At 40.5% G+C, this 25,663-nt stretch overlaps 2 protein-coding genes across 4 annotated transcripts in view; one reads left to right on the forward strand and one right to left on the reverse strand.

Moving 5' to 3' along the window:
* Window positions 1-435: 435 nt before the first annotated feature.
* On the reverse strand, window positions 436-21,421 carry dync1li1 (dynein, cytoplasmic 1, light intermediate chain 1). 3 transcript variants are annotated; one of them, XM_017693816.2, is made up of 14 exons: window positions 21,239-21,421; window positions 20,972-21,045; window positions 19,657-19,773; window positions 16,234-16,464; window positions 15,593-15,753; window positions 14,920-15,013; window positions 14,382-14,517; window positions 12,773-12,884; window positions 12,599-12,658; window positions 11,057-11,101; window positions 10,774-10,894; window positions 7,747-7,878; window positions 6,007-6,025; window positions 436-2,491 (listed from the first exon to the last, which is right to left on the reverse strand). In XM_017693816.2, exons 1-13 carry the CDS (start codon window positions 21,340-21,342, stop codon window positions 6,018-6,020), a joined length of 1,395 nt encoding a protein of 464 aa, XP_017549305.1. In that variant the 5' UTR covers window positions 21,343-21,421; the 3' UTR covers window positions 436-2,491; window positions 6,007-6,017. The 3 variants fall into 3 exon arrangements, with proteins under 3 accessions (XP_017549305.1, XP_017549303.1, XP_017549304.1); XM_017693814.2 differs by lacking the exon at window positions 6,007-6,025 and having other exon boundaries at window positions 21,239-21,418; XM_017693815.2 differs by lacking the exon at window positions 6,007-6,025 and having other exon boundaries at window positions 10,804-10,894; window positions 21,239-21,416.
* Window positions 21,422-24,597: 3,176 nt separating this feature from the next.
* The window catches only part of cpne4b (copine IVb), a 79,858-nt gene continuing 78,792 nt past the window's right edge, over window positions 24,598-25,663 (forward strand). Inside the window, exon 1 of the mRNA XM_017693597.2 lies at window positions 24,598-24,820. The gene's annotated coding sequence lies outside the window, so the exon portion shown is untranslated. The remainder of the gene's footprint in view (window positions 24,821-25,663) is intronic.

Genomic DNA, 25,663 nt, shown 5'->3' on the forward strand with positions numbered 1-25,663 from the left:
CACCTCCACAGCCTTCACTTGGTATGGAAGCCTTACTGTGAACCTTCCAACCTTTAAGAGGTTCTTCACATTCACAGATATTTTTTCCCCTCATATTCAGGGAATCAAAAATATTCCTTCTACCACTCAAGAATTTGGCTCCAACCTCAATCTAACACACCTGATCCTACTAATGAAGGTCTTTGGAGCCAGGTGGGCTGGACTTGAACTATCTAGGGTGTTAGATCTCAAGAACTGAGATGGAGCACCCCTGAACTCTGTGTGGCATCTTGAAGAGCAGCCAGATAACTGAGGTTCAAAGTGAGGAACAATTCAGCATGTTTGACTTACCCTTCCTAAATTTGCTCTCCAATAATATACAAAAAACTATTGGTGAAACCAGTGTAGTCAGTTTCCCAGTCCTCAAGGTTAATAAACAATGGACAAGAGTCAGCAGCCATTCCCAATAAATACAACTTTAATAGAATGCTTACAGACCTGATCCAGAGAAACATCACTACATCTTGTGAAATTACAGGACCTTGTTATTGTAGTATTTTTTTCCTTTTTTTTTTTTTATTTTCCTCCTTCAGCTCCCCCGCCCACCCAGAAGTTTAACATGAATGACTGTACATTCTCACAGGAGAGGGTGACCTTTGACCTCACACACCCATCACATCTACCTCCTCCTCCTCCCCGCCCCCTTCTGACCGACTTCAGTAACTTTCTCTAGACTCTACAGCCAACATCGCCTAGCTTCCTCCTCAACTACAACTACACTACAGACCACCTCCTTCTCAACACGCACAACCGCACACCCACAGAGTTAGGCAGACACACAAACACCAGGGCTAGTGTACAGACAGTAATACTGATCACGTTTGCATGAGTTGTAGTGCATCCGTCAGTAAAGGACTGAAGTCTAACTAAGAGAAAACACACAATCACTCACGTATCAAAGCTCATTAGAAAATATAAAAACAAAACAGTACATTTGTACAAGAAACATGGTTGCCAGTCCTAAAATCCTGTGCACTGTAAATCAGCCATGGTTTGTAGAGTTACTTCATGAACTAGGCACGCCCTCTGCTGTGCCACAGTGGAAATGCACCACAAGACTCTAAATGAGCTGTCTGGCTCGACTATACTGTAGTTAGTATTGTGATTGACGCCTGGTGTACTGGCCAGAATTCTAGCGCTCACCTGTAGTGCAACATTGAGGTTTTTACTGTCATCGAGAAATTAAAGGTACGCACTTCACAAGTGTTTGCGTGACACTTGATTTGCTTGGTATGTTAGGAGGTATGTTAAGGTGCCATGAATCTAGACGTCGCCTTTGACAGGCAATAACCCGCTGAAATGTGTTTGGAAGCTCTAATTGCTATAAATGTACTAGTACTGTAAACACACAGTCAGAAGCCTCATAAACTGTCCCAAGACTGGATTAAAATGCTAAGCTTTGCAGCACTAAAAAGGAATAGTCTTGAAAACTTCCTGTTTAAGTTAATGTAAACAAAACACTAGCTTCAAAAAAAAAAAAAAATCAGACTTCAAAATAACCGACCTGGCAAAAGCATAGTCACAAAGTAAAGCCTCTGAGAAAGTCCTATGATATAAAAAAACAAACAAAAAAAACAAACAAAAGGAAGCCCAGTGGAGATTTGTTTGTGTCTGCGCAAACGTGTAGTGTACTAAGGCTATTCAATGAAAGCTGCTGTACATGGTGGCCACGCCCAATGCTTTCCGATGTCATAAAGCACTCCGGCTAGGCCACACCGCTGTCTATGGCAAAAAACATGATGCTTCCCTTTTCTGTGTCCAGATTGGTTTTAAGATATCTAGATAGTCTAGAAATGTACACTTGTTTGTAATGTCAAGGGACAATCATGAAGAGATAGATTAACCTCGTCACTTATAATATTACTGCCCAAAAAAAAAAAAAAAAAAAAATCCTCACATTCATTAGAACGCAAACCCATCCTTCCTCTCTACACTTTACACAGTCCTAAATATCCCTGCTTCCCTTACAACCTGCTAACGTTTCACTTGTTTTACATATTTGACTAACCCAATCCAGCAGCACCGCTCTTTCTCACTCTCTTCACACATATACATGAGCAGTGTGTGTGTGTGTGTGTGTGTGTGTGTGTGTGTGTGTGTGTGTGTGTGTGTGTGTGTGCACATGTGTATACAGAAACAGACATAGCAAGGCAATCCGCCCAACATGCAGTCTGGAGTCACTGGCCTTAAGGGGAGTATGTTAACCTCCCCTCTGAAGGAGTGGTGGTGAGATGGACAGGGGAGAGGTCAGGAAGAGAGGACAGGTGGAAGAAGGGAGGCAGGTTTTGAGGGGGTGGAGAGTACAGGGGTGGGGTGTGACAGTGAGTAATCCTGCGTCTTGTTCAGGATTCGTCGTTTTCTGCAGGGGGCGTGGTTGCGGAAGGATCCAGATCCGATTTGTTGGAAATTCGGTCCAGCTCCGCCTGGACGTCAGTCAACCCCAACTTAGAGCCTGGAAACAGAAAGCATTTGCCCATTGTTAGTGTAGCTAAGATGCAGACACAAGCCTGAAAGCTAACCTGATAGGTGGCTTAAGGCCTCTTTATGCTTCTGTAAATTCAAACTATGAGATTCTCAAACATGAGCAGCTGCTTCGGCAACAGAAAATGTTAAAGTGGTAGTTTGTCCTAATGTGAAATTTAAATACTACTACATGTTCTCCAAGTGTGGTTGTATTTTGAATTCCTTGCTCTGGTTCTGTAGACATGCACCAAAAGCACACGATATGTCCAAAAAGACCACAGCTTTGCCTAATCACAAATCACTGCTGTACAGACTAAAGTTTAGCAAACATTGTTACCAGGGTGATGACCTACACTCAATTACTCTGAATTTACTCGAAGCATAAAAAGGCCTTTATCGGTCAAGATCATACAAGTTCATTAAAAAAAAAACACATTAGTAAAGGTTAAAACGCAAAAGAACGCGGCGCCATTCATACAACCTCAAGTTAGAGAGCAGCATAATCTAAAACCCCTTAGAGGTTAATGTCTATTCTGCTGTGATGAATGGAGATTTTTCAAGAAAGAGAAATTAAGTATATAAATAAAAACCGGTTGTGTTAGAAGAGCACAATTAATGCAGAGCACAATTAATGCAGAGCAAAAGATGTGAAATGGAGTGAAAAGACAGAAGACATTATTTAATATTATGAGTAATCAAACAGTTCAACACAGCTGGGTTTGAAACAAGCAACACGGAGGTCATGCAGACAATAATATCCATGCACACAGCAGTTATACTTCGCCATGAACAGACAAAGACATGTTTATGATGCACTGAACATGGACAGCTTGTGGTGTGGACATTCAGGTAGTACATTCACAAGCTGTTTGACTGGCAACTTCCATGCACAAAATGACTGTTCAGCTGGGTGGGTGGTAAAAAATTAATGTATTTAAAATAATAATAATAATAATAATAATAATAACAATAATAACAACAACAACAACAAAATTATTTTCTCAACTTTCACAGCATTTGTGATCTTTAGTAGTGGAATAATTTGCTATTTGTTTTGGGGTTTTTTTTGGAATTTTTGTGCCTTTTTACAAGACAGCCCATTCATTTTCTCATCTTTGTTGACATGACAGCCAGAATATCAAAAGTCTAGTCCAGTGTATGGAAGGACATTCTGAAAGATGAAAATACTTCACCAAAGGTTCAGAAAATACTGTGAATGAGTCAAAAACAAAGTACTGATGACAAATAACAGAAACTCCTATTAATGAATACTTTAATGGGGGAAATAAGCCATGCCAAATTCATACTGCCAAACCTGAAGCCATATACACAACAGACTTCCCAGGTAAGGGGTGGTTATGTACACCACTGGCCACTTCATTAGGTACACTCACTATACAGTCCAATTTTGTAGTTCTACAATTGCAGTCCATCGGTTTCTCCGCAAAACTGTCTTTCTTGACTTAATCAATTATCAGGACCCCCACAGGAACATCATGGAGCAGGTATTATGGGTGGTGGATTTTTCTCAGCACTGAGGTCACACCGATGTCTGTGCAGTAATGAGGTGATCTTTAACTTCACATCGATATGGTGGATCCTGAACGCAAGTGTGCTTAAGAGAGTGGAAAGCAAGTTTAAAAACTCTGATCCGGTCATTGCAACACCCACTAACACGTCAATAACCACCTAAGCAATACCTGCTCCTGTGGGGATCCTGGGCACTGAAAAACAGGGTAAAAGAGAGAGATAAGAAAACATGCAGATACACTACAGTCTGTAATTGCAGAAATACAAAGTGTACTTCGATGATAAGTGGACTTCACAAAATGAACAATGAGTGCAGACAAAGTATGGTCAATCCAATAAAGTGGCCAGTCTGTGTGTGTGTGTGTGTGTGTGTGTGTGTGTGTGTGTGTGTGTGTGTGTGTGTGTACACACTTGTACTTCTATACTTGGGAGGCCTCACACACACAATGAAGTGAGGCATACCTACTGGCCCACACTTAAGAATTACAAAAAAATTATACATTTCTTTTTTTTACGCCTATAACAGCCAAAACACAGCCAGAGAGATCAAAATGATCATGTTAACAATTTAAGCTACATTAACTGATTAGGATTAGGGACCAAGCAACGGCTAGCAGACCTGCCAAACACATAGAAAAAAAATGAGTAGTACAAGTAACTCTGGTAATGAGCTGAAAAACTGCAGGCAGCCGTAGTTTAAAAAGAACCATCCAGCCTTCTTTTTGTGTCATAAACTGTGTTGCTGCACATAGTTTTTGTGTGATGGAGGCCTGTATGATTAGGGAATCCAAACATAGCACTGTTTACATTGGAAGAAGATGAGAGCGCATCAACACAACAGCGGGAAACGGATAGAAGCCGTCTCCAGGCTGCTAATATGAGGATGGGGCACTGGGTCATAGGAGAAAGTTCAAAAACTGCACACCTGTCAAGGATTCCCAGTTCATTTCTTGACTGGCTTGTATTTAGTTGTATTACAGAATCATAAAACTTATAACTGCCTATTTCAATGTCAAGTCAAAATGCGGAGCTCCTATGCAAAACGGGAACACATTGGCAGGTCTGGGTTAGATAAAAGCATCAGGGAAAGATTCAGGTCACGGTTATGATTAGTTAGATGTAGGAACACATAACATTTAGGTCAATAATCAGTTCTCACAAGTACAGAATATTCAAGTGTGCATATATTTTGAGTGTGTGTGTGTGTGTGTGTGTGTGTGTGTGTGTGTTCATGTTCATGCTTAGAGGAATAAGTGGTTAGGGCATGTGAGGTTGTTTGATGTTCCAGATGCACATGAGATTTAAATGAACACACACCTTAACGTGGCCAACATCCCCTGGCTAACACACACGATGAAAGACATTGTTAAACAGGTTAACAATATGAGTTAACAGTGTGAGTTAATGAGGAAAGAATAAATGATTCACTGATGGACACACACACTACTTACATATACATGGACACACACAAACATCATTAAACATAGAAGAAATAGTGGGTCAGAGGTAAATGGTAGGCACAGGGCACTGGGATACAGGTACTTTACCTTTTGACCACTCCCATTAAAAATCAAGCTGCAGTAAGAGGATTAAACATGAGGTGGCCAAGAAAAAATAAACATAAAAAGGGGAAAACAAAGTGCACCTAGTCCTGACATAAGCTCTGTTAGTTTTAGTGTTTGTGAGCTAGCTAGTGTTACTGTAGATCTTCTATAGCACATTATTCAGAATGTAAGTTTAATTAATTTAATCCAAACACTCAGCGCAACTGTCATTTGGTCCACATCAAATCTGTAAAAGTTTTGGTTCAACAGTGCCAAAATATGTATGTGTAAAGTAATTAATCTTGAATGTATTGTAATACTAGTCCTAAAATATATAGACCCTGACAATCACAGCATGTGTTTGGATGACCGGTTAGGTTTGAACATGCAGTAAGGGTTTGGTCTTTTTTTTCCACCCCACTCCTTTTACCGTTGTTGATGTCAGAGGTCTGGTACGTAGGGATCGATGAGGAGAAGAGGATGGTAAGGGGAACAGTGAGGGATGGAGGAAGATGGAAAGTATAAGAATAAAAACATAAAGGAAAAACAGAGGACACATTTCAATGATGCTGAACAAGATAAAAAAAAACAACAACAACAAAAAAAAAACAAAAAAAAACATGCACATAACTGAGGGGGACTCAAAAGCTAAAGGCTCACTCCACTATTTTTAATCTTATCCTCAATGTCAGTCAACCACTACTTTTCAGAGGTTTGCAAACTAGAACATCAAAAAACTGAATTGAGTGGAAAAAAAAAAAAACAAACAAACAAAAACACAATTCAAGCACAATATAACTTGGCAATTGTGAGATGGGAAGACATAATAAGTAACAGCAAGAATTCAGTTGTCAAGATGTAAACAACCTAATTTAGAGGAGTTGGATGCAAAATGCTCCGTTCTAAATATTTCAGTACATTTATGACGTTTAGCAGACGCTCTTATCCAGAGCGACTTACAATTATTTTACACAGGGAGGCCAAGGTGGTGTTAGGAGTCTTGCCCAAGGATTCTGATTGGTATAGTGTAGGGCGCTTACCCTGGTGGGGGATTGAATCCCAGTCTACAGCGTACAAGGCAGAGGTGTTACCCACTACACTATCCAACCAATGGAAGTATTAAACAAATACTAGAAACTTCCACAAAATACACTATAACAGAAATGGCCAAAGAAAGGAGAAAGGTTTTCAGGCAAAAGAGCATCCAAAAAAAATTTTTTTTTCTCAGACTTCACATTAGTTTACCATCATTAACATTACATATAAAAACTAAGAAGACATAGATTCATTGGTAGTAAATAACATGGCTAAATTTGCATTGGAGTTGGTCAGTGTCACTACACTTAACTATTTCACATAAAAACACAATTTCAACCAGTGAATTGAGCAGAATTTTGAAAACAAATTGTGGAATTACCTTTAAAAACCTTTTTGGTAAATTTTACTCTACACCAAAGCACTGCTAAAATGTAGCAAAACCATCAAATACATAGACCTGAAATGTGCATCATGCTGGACCTATTAACCAGATGAAAAATGGTGGAGTGTCTCTTTAAGTCCCACAAATTAATTTCTGAATTTATGATGTGATTAAGAATTTGGTCAAGTCTCTCCAGTCACTCTGCAGTTGAACAAAGCAAACCAGTAGGCAGATTACAAGGTCACTTTGGGATAAAAGTCGCAAATGTCTACAGTTTCTTTATAGCTCCCCTTAATTCCTCAATATTCAAAATATGCGAGATTTCATCAGGTTGTAGAGGTTTAGGGCTTATTTTAAGCACAAATAAGGTGCCTTTCATCTTTTTATAAAAAGCGGTAGTGATTGACCTCCCAAAGTCACAAGATGATTCCACTATTTTTTGCTTCAGAGTTACTGGGGATTGTTGAACAAATTCTTCCAAGCTGTTTTCCAGCTTAGGAATCACATTTGAAATGATGGAATCTCATAATTTAATAAACAGGCTTGGCCAAAGGAAATGTGGTCAAGACTGTTTATAAATGCAGTAAATTAGTAAATAATTAGATAAAAAAAAAAAATCTATAAACTCAAACATAACAGTTACTTTACTTACATTCTTAATAATGTACTTACATTCCTAGACTGAGGGAAGCTGCAGAGGAACATGAAAAGGCCTGTGTATCATCATAGATGTCATCTTGTGACTCTTACCTGACTTGCGGACTGTTCCAGGAGTGTTGCTCCCTCCCCCTGCGGGCTGGCCACCGGGACCGGGTGAACCTGCCTTTTTAGTCAAGAGGCTGTTGAAGAAGTTAGCCAGCACGCCCTCGCTGGTCTGACCACCTGCCAGCAGGGAAAGACAAACTCGATCAAAGAACATCACACACTTTACTGTCCAATGCCATTATGTGCTATATATTTATTGCAAAGTATATACTGTTGAGCTCTGAGCTTAACGTTGCACTGTTGCACTTACTGTATTGTAATTTGTACATTACAGTACTATGTTATTTAATCACACTATATGTATCTGTCACTTTTACTGTGTGGTCCAGTAAATGTTTAATTTCACTGTATGCTTGTCTATTTGAGATGACTAACGTTCCTTATTCTTGACTTGAGGCAGACAGAGATTTAAGTCCAAGTGTAAATGTACTCTAAATGTATTCATTATATTAATGACTAAAGCTGGTGTCAGATTTGAATAAAATAGCAACTTCTACCTTCACCCAGGCAAGTTTGACAAAAAACAAAAAAAGAAAAGAAAAGAAAACAAGAAAGAGTTTAAAAACAGATGAATACAATGTTAAAGAGAATTCAGAGTGGACAGAGCTAAGGACAGGCAGTGAAAATCCTAATACTGTCTGCATCTCCCCTAATCCCCCACCCTGAGAAGCAATCTTTTCCTGTAGTCTAAATAAAATTAGAACATCTGCTGAAATCTTGCTAAAACACTTCCAAGGCTATAGGACAAGCACTGGCCTTGACTAAATGACTGAGTGGTTCCCAGTCCTGTCCTGGGATGCTTTGGCTATTGATGGCTAGTGTAGCGATGCATCGACATGATTTTTTACCAACCGAGTACATGTCTTTTAAATCTAGCTGATTTAAATGACATTCATTAGCTAGCTGACCTATATTAGTTACCTTGGATCAAGTGAGATTGGGTTTTGTTCTTCTTTATCTCTCAACAATAGTCTGTAGCAAAGTGACAGTCTGAAAGTGAAAATCTGAGGAGCTCACGTTTCATGCTGTTGAGGTCTTTAAAGCTAGTTTTGCCTGAAATCAGACATACATTGTGCAATTTCTTCTAAATATTGTTCCTTGGTGACTCACACTGTATGAAGATGCTATGCGAAATGAAGCTCTATGGACAATATCAAATAAAGCTGTTTCATTTAAAATAACATGCCCACCGGAGTGCCAGGCAAATGCAGTCAGAAACTGAGCTTCAGCAGGTCTGCTAACTACTAAAACTAGGTAGTGAAGTACACAGTAGGACATTAGGGTCCCTCTACAGCATATTCTACATAGTTAGAGAAAAATAAAATAATAATGCTTATATATGCTTATATCTCGCTATTCTATTCAGTCAGCATAAGTGAAGACAGAATGTATGGATTAAATGTAGTCACCCATACTGGGGAAACGGTTGTGGTGTGTGTGTTTAAAAAAGGACTAAAAGTGCATGAGCATGCCTGGTGGGAGTATGCTAAGGCGAGTTACGAAGTCTTTGTGTCCGACCACCACAGAGTCAGTAACACCCTTCTGTGTGAATGTATTTCACTGCCAGTATTAGTATCGATGCTTCTCTAGCTGAGTGTCTTCGACTGGCTGGGGATCTCTGAGAACTGGTATGGGAACCACGTCGGAGACATCCAAAAAAATAGAACAAAGCAGTATTTTTTTTTTCATCTAATCTCTATCTGCAGCATCTCTTTAGTACAGTTGATTAACTCTGACACATTTCCCTGTATTTAGAAAACAAAAAAACATACATATAATAAAGGATAATGGGCACTTGCTGAATTTCTTGAAACGTTTGAAGTATGTGCCTGCACTCTTAAAAATAAGAGCTTTTTGCACATGAAGTTTTAAAAAGCCTACAATAATTTTACAAACATATTTTACAATAAGTCCCCCCCCCAAACGATACATCGAAGCCAAGATGATATGTAATGCAAAACTTGAAACTACAACTATTACTCTCTACCAACTAAGTCTTACAGACAGAGGAAAATGCCTTAGAATTTTAACACCTGAACACTGAAACAACACAGTAAAAGAAAAACAACTGTGGTAAATTTTGCCCTAACAAAACATTAAGGTTGCCCTGGCACCATGTGAGATCCAGCCTGTTAAACTCCAGCGGCACAACTTACCACATCAGGGTATTAACAGATTATTACAAATTCTCTCTTCTGGAAAACTAATCCTGTCTCTGGAGAGCAAATTACACAGCTTTACACTTATAAACTTAAAACTTAAGACTGCATGAACATCACTGATGGAATTCTGCAACTGCCCAACAGCTTATTCTTAAGGCAAATTTCTCCAAATGTTATAATTCAACATTTAAATGTAACAAAGTCAATATTATGTTTTCATATATATATATATATATATATATATATATAACATTAACAACTCTCCCTGCGATGGATTGGCGACCTGTCCAGGGTGTATCCTGCCTTCCGCCAGAAGACTGCTGGGATAGGCTCCAGCACCCCCCCGCGACCCTGACGGAGAAGCGGCTTAGAAAATGGATGGATGGATGGATGGATTAACAACTCTCAATGGCTCATCTTACCCAATGAATTAGAGACATTAAAAATCTGTAATTCTCTTTTAAACAGGTTTTCTGTTCTTTTCTAAATATAGGGAAACTCAATGAAAGTATTTGTGATAATCAACCATATAGATACAGCAGATAGAAATCAGTGGCATATTTACTTTTACCCATAGTTTAAAGCAGAGTAGTTAAAGACAATGAGTTTGGGAGGAGGCGATAAGAGTTAGTAGCTTAATAAAAGCAGAGCCAGAGAGCAGGGGAGTTAGATCCCAGGACTAAAGAGAGGTGTGATCCCAGGAGCATTGGTCCAGACATTTGGTGCAGGACAGATGGAGCCAAGGAGAGAGACAGAAAGAGAGAGAGGAAAAGGGCAGAGAAGAAAGAGAGAGGCAGAGCAAGAGAGCAGAAGAGAGCATGCATCCTGAATAGATGGCTCTCATACACACCTTTCATGTTGGGATCAATCTTCTTGGTACCTGATTGCATGGGCATGACGTTGGCCACATTAGCAGCCGCTGAGCGGTTAGTTGTCCTTGGAGAGCCGGTAGGAGCTCTGTTTGAGGTGTCCTAATGCACACACACAAACATACAAATGTTACAGACCACTAAACTTAATTACTTTCAACAGAGTTTCATTAGCAAGGACAAAAGAACAAAGAAAAGTCGGAACTTCTCAGACTCTTAACTGAGAATTCAACTTTTAATTAAGTTTTTGGAGGGAAAACTTACCACTGGCCTTCCTGCAGTAACTGGAGGCTGTTTGGCTAACAGTGTCTTAAAAACACATTAGAAACAGAAAAAAAAAAGTTTAAGATTCTTACTACACCTACTAGGGATGTAAATTTGCTTAAATTCTTTTTAACAATAACTGAGAGTCATTATTTAGCATCAATTACCAATTTTAACCAGCAAAGCTAAAATTGATGATGCGACCTATCAATTTTATAATGGTTCATTTCAACTGTGAAATATGGCTGAACCACCATGGTTTGAAACCAAAAAATGGCCAATGCCTGGAATATACAATGATGGACTGCTGAAAGTTCTAAAGTTTCTTTACTGATCACTCATTAGGTAAAATAAACATAAAAGTCATGACCACAGCTGCCTATGGCACCATGTCCTTCTCTACATTTTTATACACCCATTCACTTTCTCTTGGAGAACATGGATGAAACAGTTGTCTATGTGCGGAGGTTTTCTTCCCAAATGGTACATCATTGTAGTTGTGCTATTGCCCTCTTGAAAAGTGGTCCCAAACGCCACTATTTTTAGCTGCGCGTTTCATTTTTTAGTAGGTCTATTTAGCTGAACCAACTGCCAACTGTGTCCTCACGTATAGTTGAAACCATTCCTCAGCTTAAATGATAAACCCATGAACTCCACCTAGGAATGGTTATTTATTGAAAATGGAATCAAATTAAATTAACTTTTTTTGGGAGGTAGTGGTTAACTGTTTACACCCCTAGCATCTACAGAAGCTCTGTAAATTTCCCTGCAACATTCATCTGCAGCCTGGGAGACTCAAGCAACTGTGTATGCTGTGGTTTAAGACTTGCACTATCTAAAACTGCTTACAGAAGCACTGAGGAGTCAGCAATGTTTCTAGGGAGTTCAAGATGGTTTAGCATAGCTTAGCTCAGACACCAAACACCACTAACACTTACAAAAATCCACTTTACAACTGTTCATTTGCTATTTTATCATTCATTTATTCATTATTAATACAATCTTGCCTCAAGTTAATAAAGATTTTTCAGACAATTTTGCCTAAATGCATCATATGTTCAGAGTTTGAGGGTTGGTAGTTTAGTTTTGTACTGGAGCCACAAGGCTAATGTAGATCACAGGAAATGGAATTAGCATCACGTCCTAAACTGCACGGAGTTGTTAAATATAAATAACTTCATCAATACCATTCTACCATCACATCACGTAAAATTATCCACTAACTATAGTAGAACTGTTATGTCTTCAGGAATGTAGATGGTGCAATTCAGACTGAATATGAGCGTGTGATGTTTTAAAGACACTCAAGAACTGTCTGGGAACGTCAGCAGGAACACCCTGATCATTTAAAGCAGAAGGCTAGATCCAAGTTATAACCTTTGGTGCAATTTCAGTTAAAACAAATGTATGGAAAACGTGGCAAATGACTGCGTTTGGCACAGAAAAAGCACAACCACCCAGCTTTTTCACACCAAGAAAACAAAGCCAGTAAACCACGCATGGTGAAACATGCTTGCTTGACATGCTTTGGAAAACCCTTACCTGCAATTTTACAAGAAACACCTGGTCATCTTCTGCTTGAATTTCCTTCTCATGTACAAACTGGAAGGAAGAATCACACGTTATTTAAATAATAGCCAAAGACGAGCAACATAGAAAATACACACTGGACATGACCAGTCAGTAAACGTGTGGACAAATCTGTGATTGCCTCACCTTTCTAACTGGTGGCTTCACTATTACATCTTCAAAGTTATCGTCTGCTTTTACTGTCTGGAAATTTTCATGTAGAATAGCAATCTTTTTTTCGTTGTCCCATCCTGATGGACTGAAAAATAATAAATCAGAGGTCAAAGTTCTGCACTTTTCTAAAGCCAAAGAAGATCAATTCTGGCTGACATACTAGAGCCCTCCCAAATACACTGGATGGCCAATAAAGGGTTCAGCCTGCTGGTCAAGGATTAAGCCTAGTGCTGAACTACTTCCCTTTCAGTGGAGAATCTCTATTTAGAAAGCTGTGTACACACAAGCCCCGTCTGAGAAACTGACCCTATATTGACCGATACTGACAACCAGTTTATGTGCATCAATGAAAAGATTGTAAATAATGTTCTGGGAATTTGTGTGTATTTTGACTGTGACATCAACAGGACTCAAACTCATGATCTCCTGATGATGGGGTGAAACGTTAGCATGCTACCTTGAGTAATCAAACTTTTTCTTTAGTTAGTCTTTGACAAGTGTGGACACTCGTACACAAGTGTGCAACAAACAACTGAACCATGCGACCTTCAAAAGTAACAGGTCTTAGGGCGTTTTCACATTTTTGAGGTTGTGCGATTAGTCATTTTTAAAACATCGAATGCATGGCTAAAAACCTTCTCATGCGAGAATGGCTCCATGAAATGCCACGTGCTGCTTGAGTGCTTCTATCCAAGGAAAATAAAAAACAGAAAAAGGATAAAGCTAATAAAGCCTACCATTTTGCAAACAGAAAAGTGACATACGAATCTGCGCAATCCACCCAGAGTAAGAAGGGAATTCTTGTGTGTGAGAGCAAACCAGTGATAATAAGCCCCTCCCCAAAACAAGCCCAGAATCAGTCCTAAGAGCAGACTCAAATATTTCTGACAAGTGTGAAAACACCCTTAATCCACTTCCAAAGGAACCTTGGATTAGTTTGCTGCTGGCTGGGATGCATGTTTATGACCGTCCATGCAAACATTAAATAATTCAATGTTGATCGCTCAATACTGACAGTGAACGTAAAACAAAGTGATTGCATCCACACATATTCTTAAATATTTTCTTGTTGTTAAGTATGAGTTTCTCCTTTTTTTATTTTAGTTTTTAAAAAACCTGGTAACTGAACGTTTTGACAGATCACATAATCAAATCAGTGAGTAAAACACTGTTTACCTAAAGCAACTGTCATATATAAAAGTATAAAAAAAAATTCAAATACATCTATAATATCAGCTATTTACCCCTTGAAACTGGTATTGGCAGGCCTGTGCCGGTAACAGAGTCATCTTATTTGTGAACTACAGGTAAATGGTTAAAGCAGGTCAGGGGTGTGGCTCTTCCTATGGCTTGAATAAAAGATACCAATGAATAAATGACAGGGTTTTAAACCAGTTCACAGGATTTTACCGTCACTGGGTTCTATTTACTCGGTAACTCAGTCAGCAGTGACCAGGCACAGAAGTACTCCTCCATGGGATGTTTAAATCTCAACATATTTCAAAACATCTTCATTTTTATTTTTTTATATCAATTATACTTATCCCAGACAGCTGTATGTTACAAGAGATGAAGCACTTACATAAACACTGAATCCTTCTCCACCACCTGGGCAGGGAAGTTGAATGGAAAGCCATATAACCTGTGCACAAGGTATTTATATAACAAGTCTAGATTTTTATTCTCCTTCATGGATGTGTAGAGTAGCGCTGCTCCATCTGATTGGCGACGTGTCAAGGGGCACTTGACCATTTAACTTTTATCATAACATAATTGTAGCAATTTATTCTCAACTGTGGAGGTTCTGTCTCATTGGATTATGTTACTATCTGAACTGGCACATCGACCCTTAAAGAATTAATACATTACCTAAAACTTCTGTTGCCCTGACACAAAAATGACACAGATAATGCATTTGGCAATCAATCTCTCTGCTAACACTGTAAATACAAGCAACGCTGTAGCACAACTTTGAAATCAGGGCAGTGGGAGTGTGCAATGATCTGACCCATAAAACTCCAATTGCTCTACATAAGCCTACATGTAAACATAGCTGTAAACAGCTGTGTACACAGCAGTCTGGTGACAGTTCTCTCAAAGCGTGTGGCTGTGAAGGATACATTGCAGGCAGAAGCGCCGGATGTGTGACTGGATGAAGTCTAAGTGCTCATCTCTATAATCGTGCTCCTTCTCCAGAGTGCTGATAGCATCACACTAGCAAAACAGGGAGAGAAAGAGAGTGCAAAGTGTAAAGAGAGCCTAATCTACTTAGATCACCATCATAAAACTGCATTCACAGCTATAGTTCACTTCTCCCTATATATGGTTTATCGGTTTCACTGGACATCCAAGCCATTGCACTGTAATGAATGATCTCCATGCTTATTTTGTAAAACTACTCCACTACTACTACTACTACAAGCTTTGTATACAAAACCGGCCACTGTGAAAAAATATATGCAAAATAACACTAGGCCTCATTCACCATTATCTTCATAACTTTTTTCTTGTGCTTAAGAAAGATCCTAAGAAAAAAAGTCAAGTGTGCGTAGATTTTGCTTTTACCTAAGAACGAATACCTAATAAGAAAACACAGCTGTGTGTCAGAATCTTTGTGAAAACTGCATTAGTGTGTTTTAAGAAGAAATTTCCTCTTAAGTGCATTTGATGAATCAGGCCCATTGTTATCATAAAAACTCATACAAAATAACACGTAAGCTTACAGGTTCGTTTACAATAGGTAAAACTACTACATTACCCGAAACACAGAAAAGGGCTGTTAAAAAGGCCAACCTTAGTGCAGACCACCACTAAAGGAATGCCCAAGTTGTGTGTAAGTGTGTTGTCCCCCAGGGGCAGAACGATGCTCTCCTCCTCCGACTCAGGATTTCTCCTCTGGGGCACGGCTTCCAGATCACTGCCTGGCTCTACATACTCCTGGAACTGCTTCACCACTAAAAACCCAGAAAAAGCCATCCAGAAAATCACAGTACATTGCATAAAAGCACAAGACGGATATGTTTTTTGACTGACAATTCTGGCTGGTATTGGCCGTCAAAACTGGATTTTTTAAACAATGTGCCAGTACAAAACAGGCACCGCTGACTTACTGTCAATTTTATCACATATTTTTGATCACCATCATGGTATTAGCGTAATCAACCAATCACCACAACCCAATTTAAGCAATCTGAGCTCGTCCAGCTTGATGCTTTGAAAATAATAATTTCATCACATCACTGACATTTCTGTACCCACAAAACAAGTAAACAAAGCTAACAAAGCAATAAAATATATTTCAATACAAAAAATATATTAATTAGTCCTGAAATAATTATTCACAGAATAATATTTAATATAAACAAATTGAACTGATCATTTTTAATGGATGCTGCAACACACACAGTTTAACCAGCAGACAAACAGACACTTACATCTGTGCTCCAGCTCTCTCATGGTCTCAGGAGGCACTCGCAGTTTGTCCAGGTAGTCCCTCACCACGCTCGCCCATTTCTGCAGAGAGTCTAGGGCCAGCCAGGGCCGGGACAGATCCACCACGAACAAGGCCAGAGAGTCAGCCAGGTTATCCACAGAAAGAACAAACTTCTGCAGGCCTTTGTGATACAGATCCCCATCCAACACCCATGCGTTACACCGTGTATGGTCTGCAAAATACAATAAGATGTTTTTATTAAATCTGTAATGGATCCATTTTAGTTGGGTTAATTGATGTCCTGACAAAGGAATGTATGTAAGGCTAAAATGTTACATTATTAATAAAGGACAATTACAACACTGACGGACTAGAACTGCCTACCTAAAACTTGGATGCTTTAATCATTAATGTGTTGTACCAAGGCTAAACAAACTTCCAAACTATACTTCACTTCCAGAGTGAATTATACATATACAAACTATTAGGTCAATCTTTTTATGCACTGTAGTACTGCCTTAGGCCTGCAACCCTTATGGATACTGTTATGAATAAACTCACACGCACACAAGAGCACTGAAGGGACTTGGATAACATACAAAGATAAAATAAAAACTGTGATACTCATTTCACTTCATCACTTTTTGTCATAGAATTATGAACATTTTAAATCACTGTTCAATGTAGGTTTAAAAATGCTCACTTTTAGATTTTTTACCCACACAGCCTGTTAATCTGCCAGTGGTGGTTTACTTTCATTTTCACACACTAGGTGTTTCATACACTGCAAACAGGGACATTTGAAGCTTATAAAACAGTCAAAAAATATTTATTTTCTACATTGCTGTTTTAAATTATTGTCAAGCCTACAGAGCTACAGAGGTGCCTCCTTACTCGTAAACAAGCCAGCTGTAGTCTTATTGGCGTGGTCGAGCGCAATTTTCACAGAAAACAAGTGGCTGCGGCAAACTGGCTGAAGGCGATGAACAGTCGGAGTTGGCGCTAATTCTTAGATGCCAGCTTGGTGTGTTATGGGTCTTAGGGTCAATCTAGGTCAAACTTGGTTTGAATAATCAGAATGACATACAAATATTTATGGAAAATCCGGTGATTATCAGGCCTGTCATGACTAAGCATTCAGAAAAAAGTATGGCAGTCACTCATGAGACGTTCCATGACCTACTTTAAGATAGCCTATAGGGAAATTTCATAAAATGACTCGGAAGTGATTTCAAATATGTGAGAATTTCATAAACTATGTAAAAAAAAAAAAAGAAAAAAAAAAGAAAAACATAGCACTTCTGTTGGTTGACTGACAACATACAGGCCAGTACAGTGTGGACATAACTTCATGTCAAAGGCCAGCTGAAACCTGACAATAACATTTTTCAAGTTGCCCCTGCAAAGTATAAAGATCTAACTTGCACAATCTGTTGTTACATCTGTTGCCTTCCTCTAAGCTACAGCCACTAAAGACCAATTGCAATGTGGCTACTACATTGTTTATAAAGGTGAACAAGCCTATAACAAATGTTCAAGTGTAGATTATAGCAAAGACCAATTCAAAAATAAAAAACAATACACTTGTTATCAAAAGATGTTTTTGGTCATAGAATCTGATGAAACATTTTGACTGTACAACTCAGTTTAGAAGATCTGTGTCAAAATGTACAATGCTGTGCTACAGTGCTGCCATCAGGCCACTCAGGGTAACTTCACTGGCTAAAGCGGAGTGGGGGGATACTGCACCTTTCCAGAAAATCTGCTGCATCCACATCCTACAGTCTCAGCTGCTGATTGCACTTCAGTGGTAAAATAAAATACCAGACAGAAGGTCAGACAGACTGATTTTAATGGGTCACTTGCATTTTATGCAATGGAACCTGATGTTTTGACTGCATGACAGTTTATAATAATGCCTCATAATTGTATGCATGGCAGAGACACACAGCTCAGCTCAAATGATCTTATTTATTGACAATTAAACTTTATCATGTTTCTTGTTACTTAAGAGCCAATTCAAAGCTGTGACATGGTTCCAGATGTTACAAGATCCTTTTCAGAAGATTTAAGTTTTTTTTTTAATACATCAGTTAATATCTTTATTTTGAGTAAAAAAAGGACAAAAGCCTATGAAGTTCCTGTTTATATTTATATTTACTGCTTTCATTTCAGTTGTACATTTTACAAACACTTCTTAACCCAAGTAAAGTGTTGCAGAGATAAAACGGGAAATGGTGCAGTATTGATTCTGAGTGCCCCAGCATCCCAGTCTCCCTGAAGCTGTGCCACCTACAGGAGTAACATCTGAGTAAATGTTCAGATAAACTCAGGCAATGACACGAGCAGAGCTCCCTCCTGAAGTCACAGTCTGCAGTACGAGGGCAATATGATGATAAATTACATCAGAAAGTGCTTTTCTGAGTAAATCACAGGTATTGTCATTAATTCTAGAACAACTGCATGTATATAAACACAGACCAATTACAGAGATGTTACTATTATTATTATTATTATTATTATTATTATTTATTACAACCATTTAAAAATAAGCCAGTCTGTTTTATTGTTTTGGGTTTTTTTTATCTGATACGCAGTTTCATTGCCTATTTTTTTTTAAAGGGCTGTTTTGCTGGTTTTGTTCATTCCAGAAAAACCGATCAGCGTGATACAAATTGTGCACTGTGAAAAGTCTTCAAGTATTGTGATAATATATTTTTACCATATGACAAATCTTTAGCCTCTAGTGACATTATGAGGAAAACAATGCGCCAATACATAATACCATACGCATCTAAATCACATAGATAACTACCTGTTTTAAATACACATTTTAAAGGGCTCACATTGTGTAACAGTGTAAATAATACTAGGTGTTTGATGTAGTATAACGACACTGCTAAAGCTTAAAAACAGACCATTCATACAATCCATATGGGAAAACTAAACAGACCATTATAAATTCACTGTTTTGTGATACCATGGAAAACAACCTATTTAAATATACCTGTGTATTCAGCCTACAGCAGCTTAGCTCCATCCATTCAAGTTATGAATGTTTCAGCCCAAACAGCTTTTTCCAATGAAGCATAATGCAGGCCAACCAATCAGAAGAGAGTCTACTTACATATACCAGCCTTAAATGTATTGTCACAAATACAGCCTGTTTAATTATAAGGGATAAGGAGTGGTTGGAAAAATGATCAGACTGTTTTTGGTACAGAAAGCATCACAATCTATATAAGAGGACCCCAGAGTGAAGATAAAAATATAGGATATGGGCTCATAAAGAAAGTATGAGGCCAAATACACCACATATAAGTCTACTAGCATACTTTAGGTTGGACTAGGCACCCAAATGCCACCAAAAAACTTGTGTAGGTAATGGTACCATTTGCAAATGCTATCCAGTCACTCTCCTTACCATCGACGTCTTCGTCGTGCACATTAAAGTATAGATACTCCAAGCCCCGACCCTTCATGTATTCCTCCACACCCTGCAGTTTGGCCACCATGGTAGTCTTACCGGATCCCACTTCACCTGTACACATATTTTGGGTTTAAGGACAGACTTATTATCACATATAAACTAGGCTCAGCCTCATGTATTTACTGGCACCAATTCCACAGCATTTCAGCTCTGTGCTCACATTTTCATGAAAAACATCAGTTGACACACATGCACTGTAACAAATAAAGGTTCTACGCAGGTACATTTTTAGTCCATCAAGGTACAAACAATGTAAATGTACCGTCAGTACAGCAGCGGTTTTAAGGTCCAATTGTGTGCCTTATATAAATGTTATAGGTGTTCCCAGTGGAAAAGTACATATTTTTGCCTTTTTGTAACCTAATGTTTTAAAACAGAGCAATCGAGTAAAAAGCCTAGAGAGTGTTGTGTGGACTCAATACAACTTAGAAAAAGATGATTTCAATAGATTATGGAAATGTACATGAATTATATTCTCCGACTACCCTTGAGGGTACCACACCAGTGACAAGAGGAGCACTGCCCCAGTAACAGTTGTTTCTTTTTTCAGAGAGTGGCTACTAACAATATAATGATAATAATAATAATAATTATTATTATTATTGTTGTTGTTTATTGGTTCTTCTTCTCATTATTATTATTACAAAACAATTATTATTAAATGTGTTTATAGTTTTGGCGAAATATGATACAAAACAAAAACAGGCATAAAACCCGCCCAGACAGTGAACTGCCCCCTGTGTCCACTGTCCACCTAATAACGCTAACAGCGGTATGAGCAACTGGGCCGCTACCAGCCCAGTGATAAGCTAATGGCAATGTCTTCTGGTGCGGATTATCTGTCTGGCTGTAAGGGGCCAGAAATTCAAGCCAGAAATTCTCCAGCAGTAACACAACTGCTCCATATACGAGCCTAGGCCACTCGGCTGGTCAGCCTCGGTCCCCGTCTCGGAGCGCAGCGTTGTCAATGGAGACGGAGATCAGTTCAGACAATGATGTGCACACTAGCATAGCGGCTAGCGAGCTTGCAGCACGGCTGATTGTTAGCCCACTGGCTACGACCAGGACTGTAATGCGAAGAGACCAGGGTCGAGCTGGAGACCAGCTCGGTTTAAAATGGTTAACCAGACTGCAGGTCATGCAGCCCGTCGACTGTTAGCGAGCACAGCGCTGTGGGAGAGGACACGGAGAGCAGTCATGAAACAGAACAACAATAATAACTGCGGAGGAGAAAAGGAGGAATACCCACCCATAACCACGACATTCTTCCCCGACGGCAGCTTGGACCGTGAACGCGTCGATACTTCACTCAATATCGATGACCTGAGCGTAGAGAAGCAAAACGGGCGTTGGCAACAAATCCTGCCTTTACACAAAAACAGGGCTGGCCGGAGCCGAGGCGGCAGCGGGCACCTGCCTGTCTGCTGGGCTCGCCGGCTCAACGCCTAACTAACGCGGTTCTGCTTCACTCCGCAGCCCAGGCTCGCTGCGTAGTAGAAACCAAGGCTATGCTTACCATAAATTCTGTCCGTCGTCTTCCTCTGGGTTTTGGCTTTCTGCTGCGCTGTTATTTACAGTTAAGCTAGCGGATAGCAGTGTATTCCTCCCCGCAGTCGCCATCTTCGCAGGCTTGTGACACCCTGCAGAAAGCCCGGATGTAGCGCGGACCGGGCTGGGCGTGGACCCTCAATCACGGTCCGAGCAAAACCCCTCAAAACATCTAACGGCTCTCACACGCGACCTGGCCGCAGCCGGGCACCTCTGGGGGCTTCAGTCACAGAGCAGGGCGTTTTTACTGCTGAGGATGAAATGGACAGGCAGGCATTCAGAACAAAGGAGGGCTTAGATCACATCTGACCACAACTTCTGACCTCTGTTTGGCCGCATGGCGCGATCCAACTTACTTCAGCTTCTCTTTAGTTACATACAGTGAACCTGCACCGCTGTAACCGGTTTTTAGACCTAACGTCTCCAAACTGCTGTAAAACAACGTTTCAGACGTTTTAGGCAGTTTAACCAGGTCCTACAGTAACTGAGGGAGCTTCGACATGAACGTCTGCTTCATATCAGCACCACGGCTAACATTTCTGACTGGTGTTCCCCTTTAACCTCTCTCTCTTGCCACTGACAGATGTAGCAAAGTAGCCCAAACTCATGCTCAAGTAAAACTAGTGAATTCAGTGAATAATGGATCAAATAAAAAAAGCAACTCGAGCAGAAGCGCAAAAACTAGCACATCCAAGTACTAAGTACTCCATGTAGTTTCCTACAGGACATCTTCAGTACCTCCAACATCTATCAGCACAGGAACTGAATTCTACTTGTCCTTTCAGCTTTTTCTAAAAACAAATACTCAAGCTCTACAATCAGAGGTGTGAGCGATCAGTATAGATGCCATCACCAACATAATCAAGGACAAAAAATATATTAGTGCCAAAAGGTTGATGACAAAAGAGAAACTCAGTAAGATGCTTTATTCACGAATTTACTTCAGTTACAGTCAAATGCTATCATTCGAGCGCTCTGCGGAGTACAAATCTATCAAAACCGTACATGAATGTGTAACTGAATAAACGTTACCCATCTTTGGCCACTGACAACTGTCCAACTTACATCTAACATCTGTTCAGCAAAGACTGCTGTCAATGAGTATGTGCATTATATAGCCAGTGTGGACACCCCTCACCCAACTGCTGAGTTATTGCTAACACATGAATAAAGTTAAGCACGTAGCCTTGCAATCTCCATAGACAAACATTAGCAGGTCGTACTGATGAGCTCATTAACCTTAAGCTTGGCACAGTCATAGGATGCCACTTTTGCCACAAGTCAGTTTGTGAAATTTCTGTGCTGCTAGATCTGCCCCAGTCAATGGTAAGTACTACTATTGTAAAATGGAGTGAAAATTGTCAAGCGTTAGACCACACAAACGCACAGAGCAAGGCCACCGAGTGCTGAAGCGCACAGTGCCTATCTTTACTGTATTTCCAAAAGTATTCACTCGTCTGGCTTCACATGCATATGAACTTGAGCCACATCCCATTCTTAATCCATAGGGTTTAATATGATGTCAGCCCACCCTTTGCAGCTACAGCAGCTTTCCACAGGGTTAGGAGTGTGTTTATGGGAAATGTTGACCATTTTTACAGAATTTTTACAGAAGATGTTGGACGAGAAGGCCTGGCTCACAGTCTCCACTCTAATTCATCACAAAGGGGCTCTGTGGGGTTGAGGTCAGGACCAGTGCAGGCCAGTCAAATTCATCCTCACCAAACTCGCTCATCCATGTCTTTATGGACCTTGCTTTGTGCGCTGGTGTGCAGTCATGTTGGAACAGGAAGTGACCGTCCCCAAACTGTTCCCACAAAGTTTTGAAATTGTCCAAAATCTCTTGGTCTGCCAGAACGTTAAGAGGTCCTTGCACTGGAACTAAGGGATTGAGCCCAACTCCTGAAAAACAACCCCACACCATAATCCCACCTCCACCAAACTTTACACTTGACACAATGCAGTCAGACAAGTACCGTTCTCCTGGCAACCTCCAAACCCAGACTTGTCCATCTGTGGACCCCACTGTCATTTTATGTGGCCTACCACTTCGTGGCTGCGTTGCTGTGGTGCTGTCGTTTGCTTCCACTTTGTTACAATGCCACTCACAGTTGACTGTGGAATATTTAGTAGTGAGGAAATTTCACGACTGGCCTTGTTGCACAGGTGGCATCCTATCATGGTACTGTGCTGGAATTCACTGAGCTCCTGAGAGCGACCCATTCTTTCACTAATGATTGTAGAAGCAGTCTGCAGGCCGAGGTGCTTGGTTTTGTACACCTGTGGCCATGAAAGTGATTGGAACACCTGAATTCAATGATTTTGATGGGTGAGTGAATACTTTTGGAAATATAGTGTATCATTGCATCACTCACTACAGAGTTTCAAACTGACTCATCAATATCAGCAAAAGAACTGTATATCAGTAGCTTCATGAAATTAGGTGCATTGAGTGGAGTGGTGTAAAGCACACCATCAACAACCTATGGAGCAGAGGAAACCTGTTCTCTGTAGTGATGAATCATGCTTACCTATCTGGCAGTCTGATGTCAAAACTGGGGATGTTTTTCAGGATTCAGGTTAAACCCTTAGTTCCAGTGAAGGGTAATGTTAATGCTACAGTATACAAAGTCATTTTAGACAATCAATTGCTCCCACCTTTGTGAAAACAGTTTGCGGAAGACGTTTTCCTGTTCCAGCTGTGTCCCTGTGCACAAAGCCAGGTTCATAAAGGCATGGTTTGATGAGTTTAGTGTGGAGAAACTCGAGTGGCCTGCACAGAGCCCTGACCTCAATCCCACTGAACACCTTTAGGATGCATTGTAATGTCGATCAGGAGCCAGGCCTTCTCGTCTAACATCAGTGCCTGGCCTCACAAATGCTATTTTGGCTGAATAGGCACAAATTCCCACAGATGCACTCCAAACGTTGTGTTGCACGAAGCTTCTCAGGGGAGCGGAGGCTGATGTAGCCACAAAGGAGGAGGGAACCTCCATATGAAACCCCATGGTTTTTGGAACGGGGTGTCCAGCAATGTCATATAGGTGCGATGTACAGATGTCCACACACTTTTGCCCATAACAGCGTATCAGACTCTGTTCACACATAGAAGACTATCGTGGTTATTAAGAAAATAGTTATAAGGAAAAAATGGAAGGAAACATCAATGAACTAAAAACAGAGTTTTAAGCAGTTTTAACAGACTGTGTCTGTGATTCTCCTTCACAGGCACCAGGGTGCAGTGTTGCGCCGTGGTGGCAGGCTGTGCGGACCGTTTCTGTGAGCAGACGTTTAAAAAGTCAAGTTAACTCGTGCTTTCTACCCTTTAACTGGGAGGCACGGCTGCAGTCAGGACCAGCCAGCACTGCTCACTCGCATGGAGCAGCTTCTCCCGCCGCTTTAGGCGGAATCAGTGAGGGACGGCGGGGAATGGATGGACTGCTCCTGGTGGAAGGAACATGAACCCCATGCGCAAATCGCTCTCAGCGCCGTCTCAGCACTGAAGAAGTTTTCTGCCGTCGTTCGGGATTATTATCTGTACCCGCGGACGGTGAGTGAGTTTTGCCTCTATGTTTGTAGACCGTCAGCAAGAAGTAAAGACGGGAATCAACGAGATAATAAACCGACCTGCGCGCTATTATTAAAGGACGCGCGGTCTGAGTCTGTACTGGCTGGACGGAGGAGTCTGGACGCTGCCGTTTTCTGAGTCAGTGCACTGCAGACCGTGTAACGGACGGCGTGTCGCGGTCTAACGGATCTTCACTGCGTTCAGTTCAAACGGAGAAGACACGTTAAATCAACTTTTGGTCATATATTGGCTTTAGAGATTGCCAAAATCTCTTTCTGTGGCCTTTCTCTTGCACTGAGAGCTTAGGGTTAATTTCTATATTGTTTATTTATAATTTTGTAGTTTTACTGCTTCGTTTGCGCGCCGCAGTTTTTCTTCGCGTCTTCTCTTCGACCTCAGCTTAGTGGGCTTCGCAGTTAGTTCTGTATGGAGTTTACCGCGATAACTGGGTGAATTACTAAGGTGGGCTCCACCTCAGCGACCTCTTCTGCATCTCAAATGAAGAGTAAAGTAGCCCCTCTCTCTCTCTCTGTCTCTCTCTCTGTCTCTCTCTCTCTCTCTCTCTCTCTCTCTCTCTCTCTCTTTACTCAACACCTGGCTGGAGGCTCACGCACGTTGTTTATTCCCGCCTGTTTTCCGGTACGCCCCGCCCCCTGCACTATGATTGGTCAGGAGGCTGTTCCCCTCGTTGAATGTGAACTGCTGCCTAATCCCAGTGCAGGGTGTAGGACAATACTAGCCAATGGCAATACAGGGGGGCGGGGCGTTCCGCAAAACGGGTGGAGAAAAAAATAACGCCGCTGACGCGCGTGACACCTTCGATTA

The sequence above is a fragment of the Pygocentrus nattereri genome, chromosome 27, assembly GCF_015220715.1.
Source record: "Pygocentrus nattereri isolate fPygNat1 chromosome 27, fPygNat1.pri, whole genome shotgun sequence".
NCBI classification, from domain to species: domain Eukaryota; kingdom Metazoa; phylum Chordata; class Actinopteri; order Characiformes; family Serrasalmidae; genus Pygocentrus; species Pygocentrus nattereri.

Coding starts and splice junctions, on each gene's coding strand:
- dync1li1 (XM_017693814.2), bottom strand. CDS start 21,342: ATGGCGACTGCGGGGAGGAATACACTGCTATCCGCTAGCTTAACTGTA. Junction 19,774..20,971: donor GAAGAATGTCGTGGTTATGG/GTGGGTATTCCT, acceptor ATATGTGTACAG/GTGAAGTGGGATCCGGTAAG. Junction 14,518..14,919: donor CCGGCGCTTCTGCCTGCAAT/GTATCCTTCACA, acceptor GTCGCCAATCAG/ATGGAGCAGCGCTACTCTAC.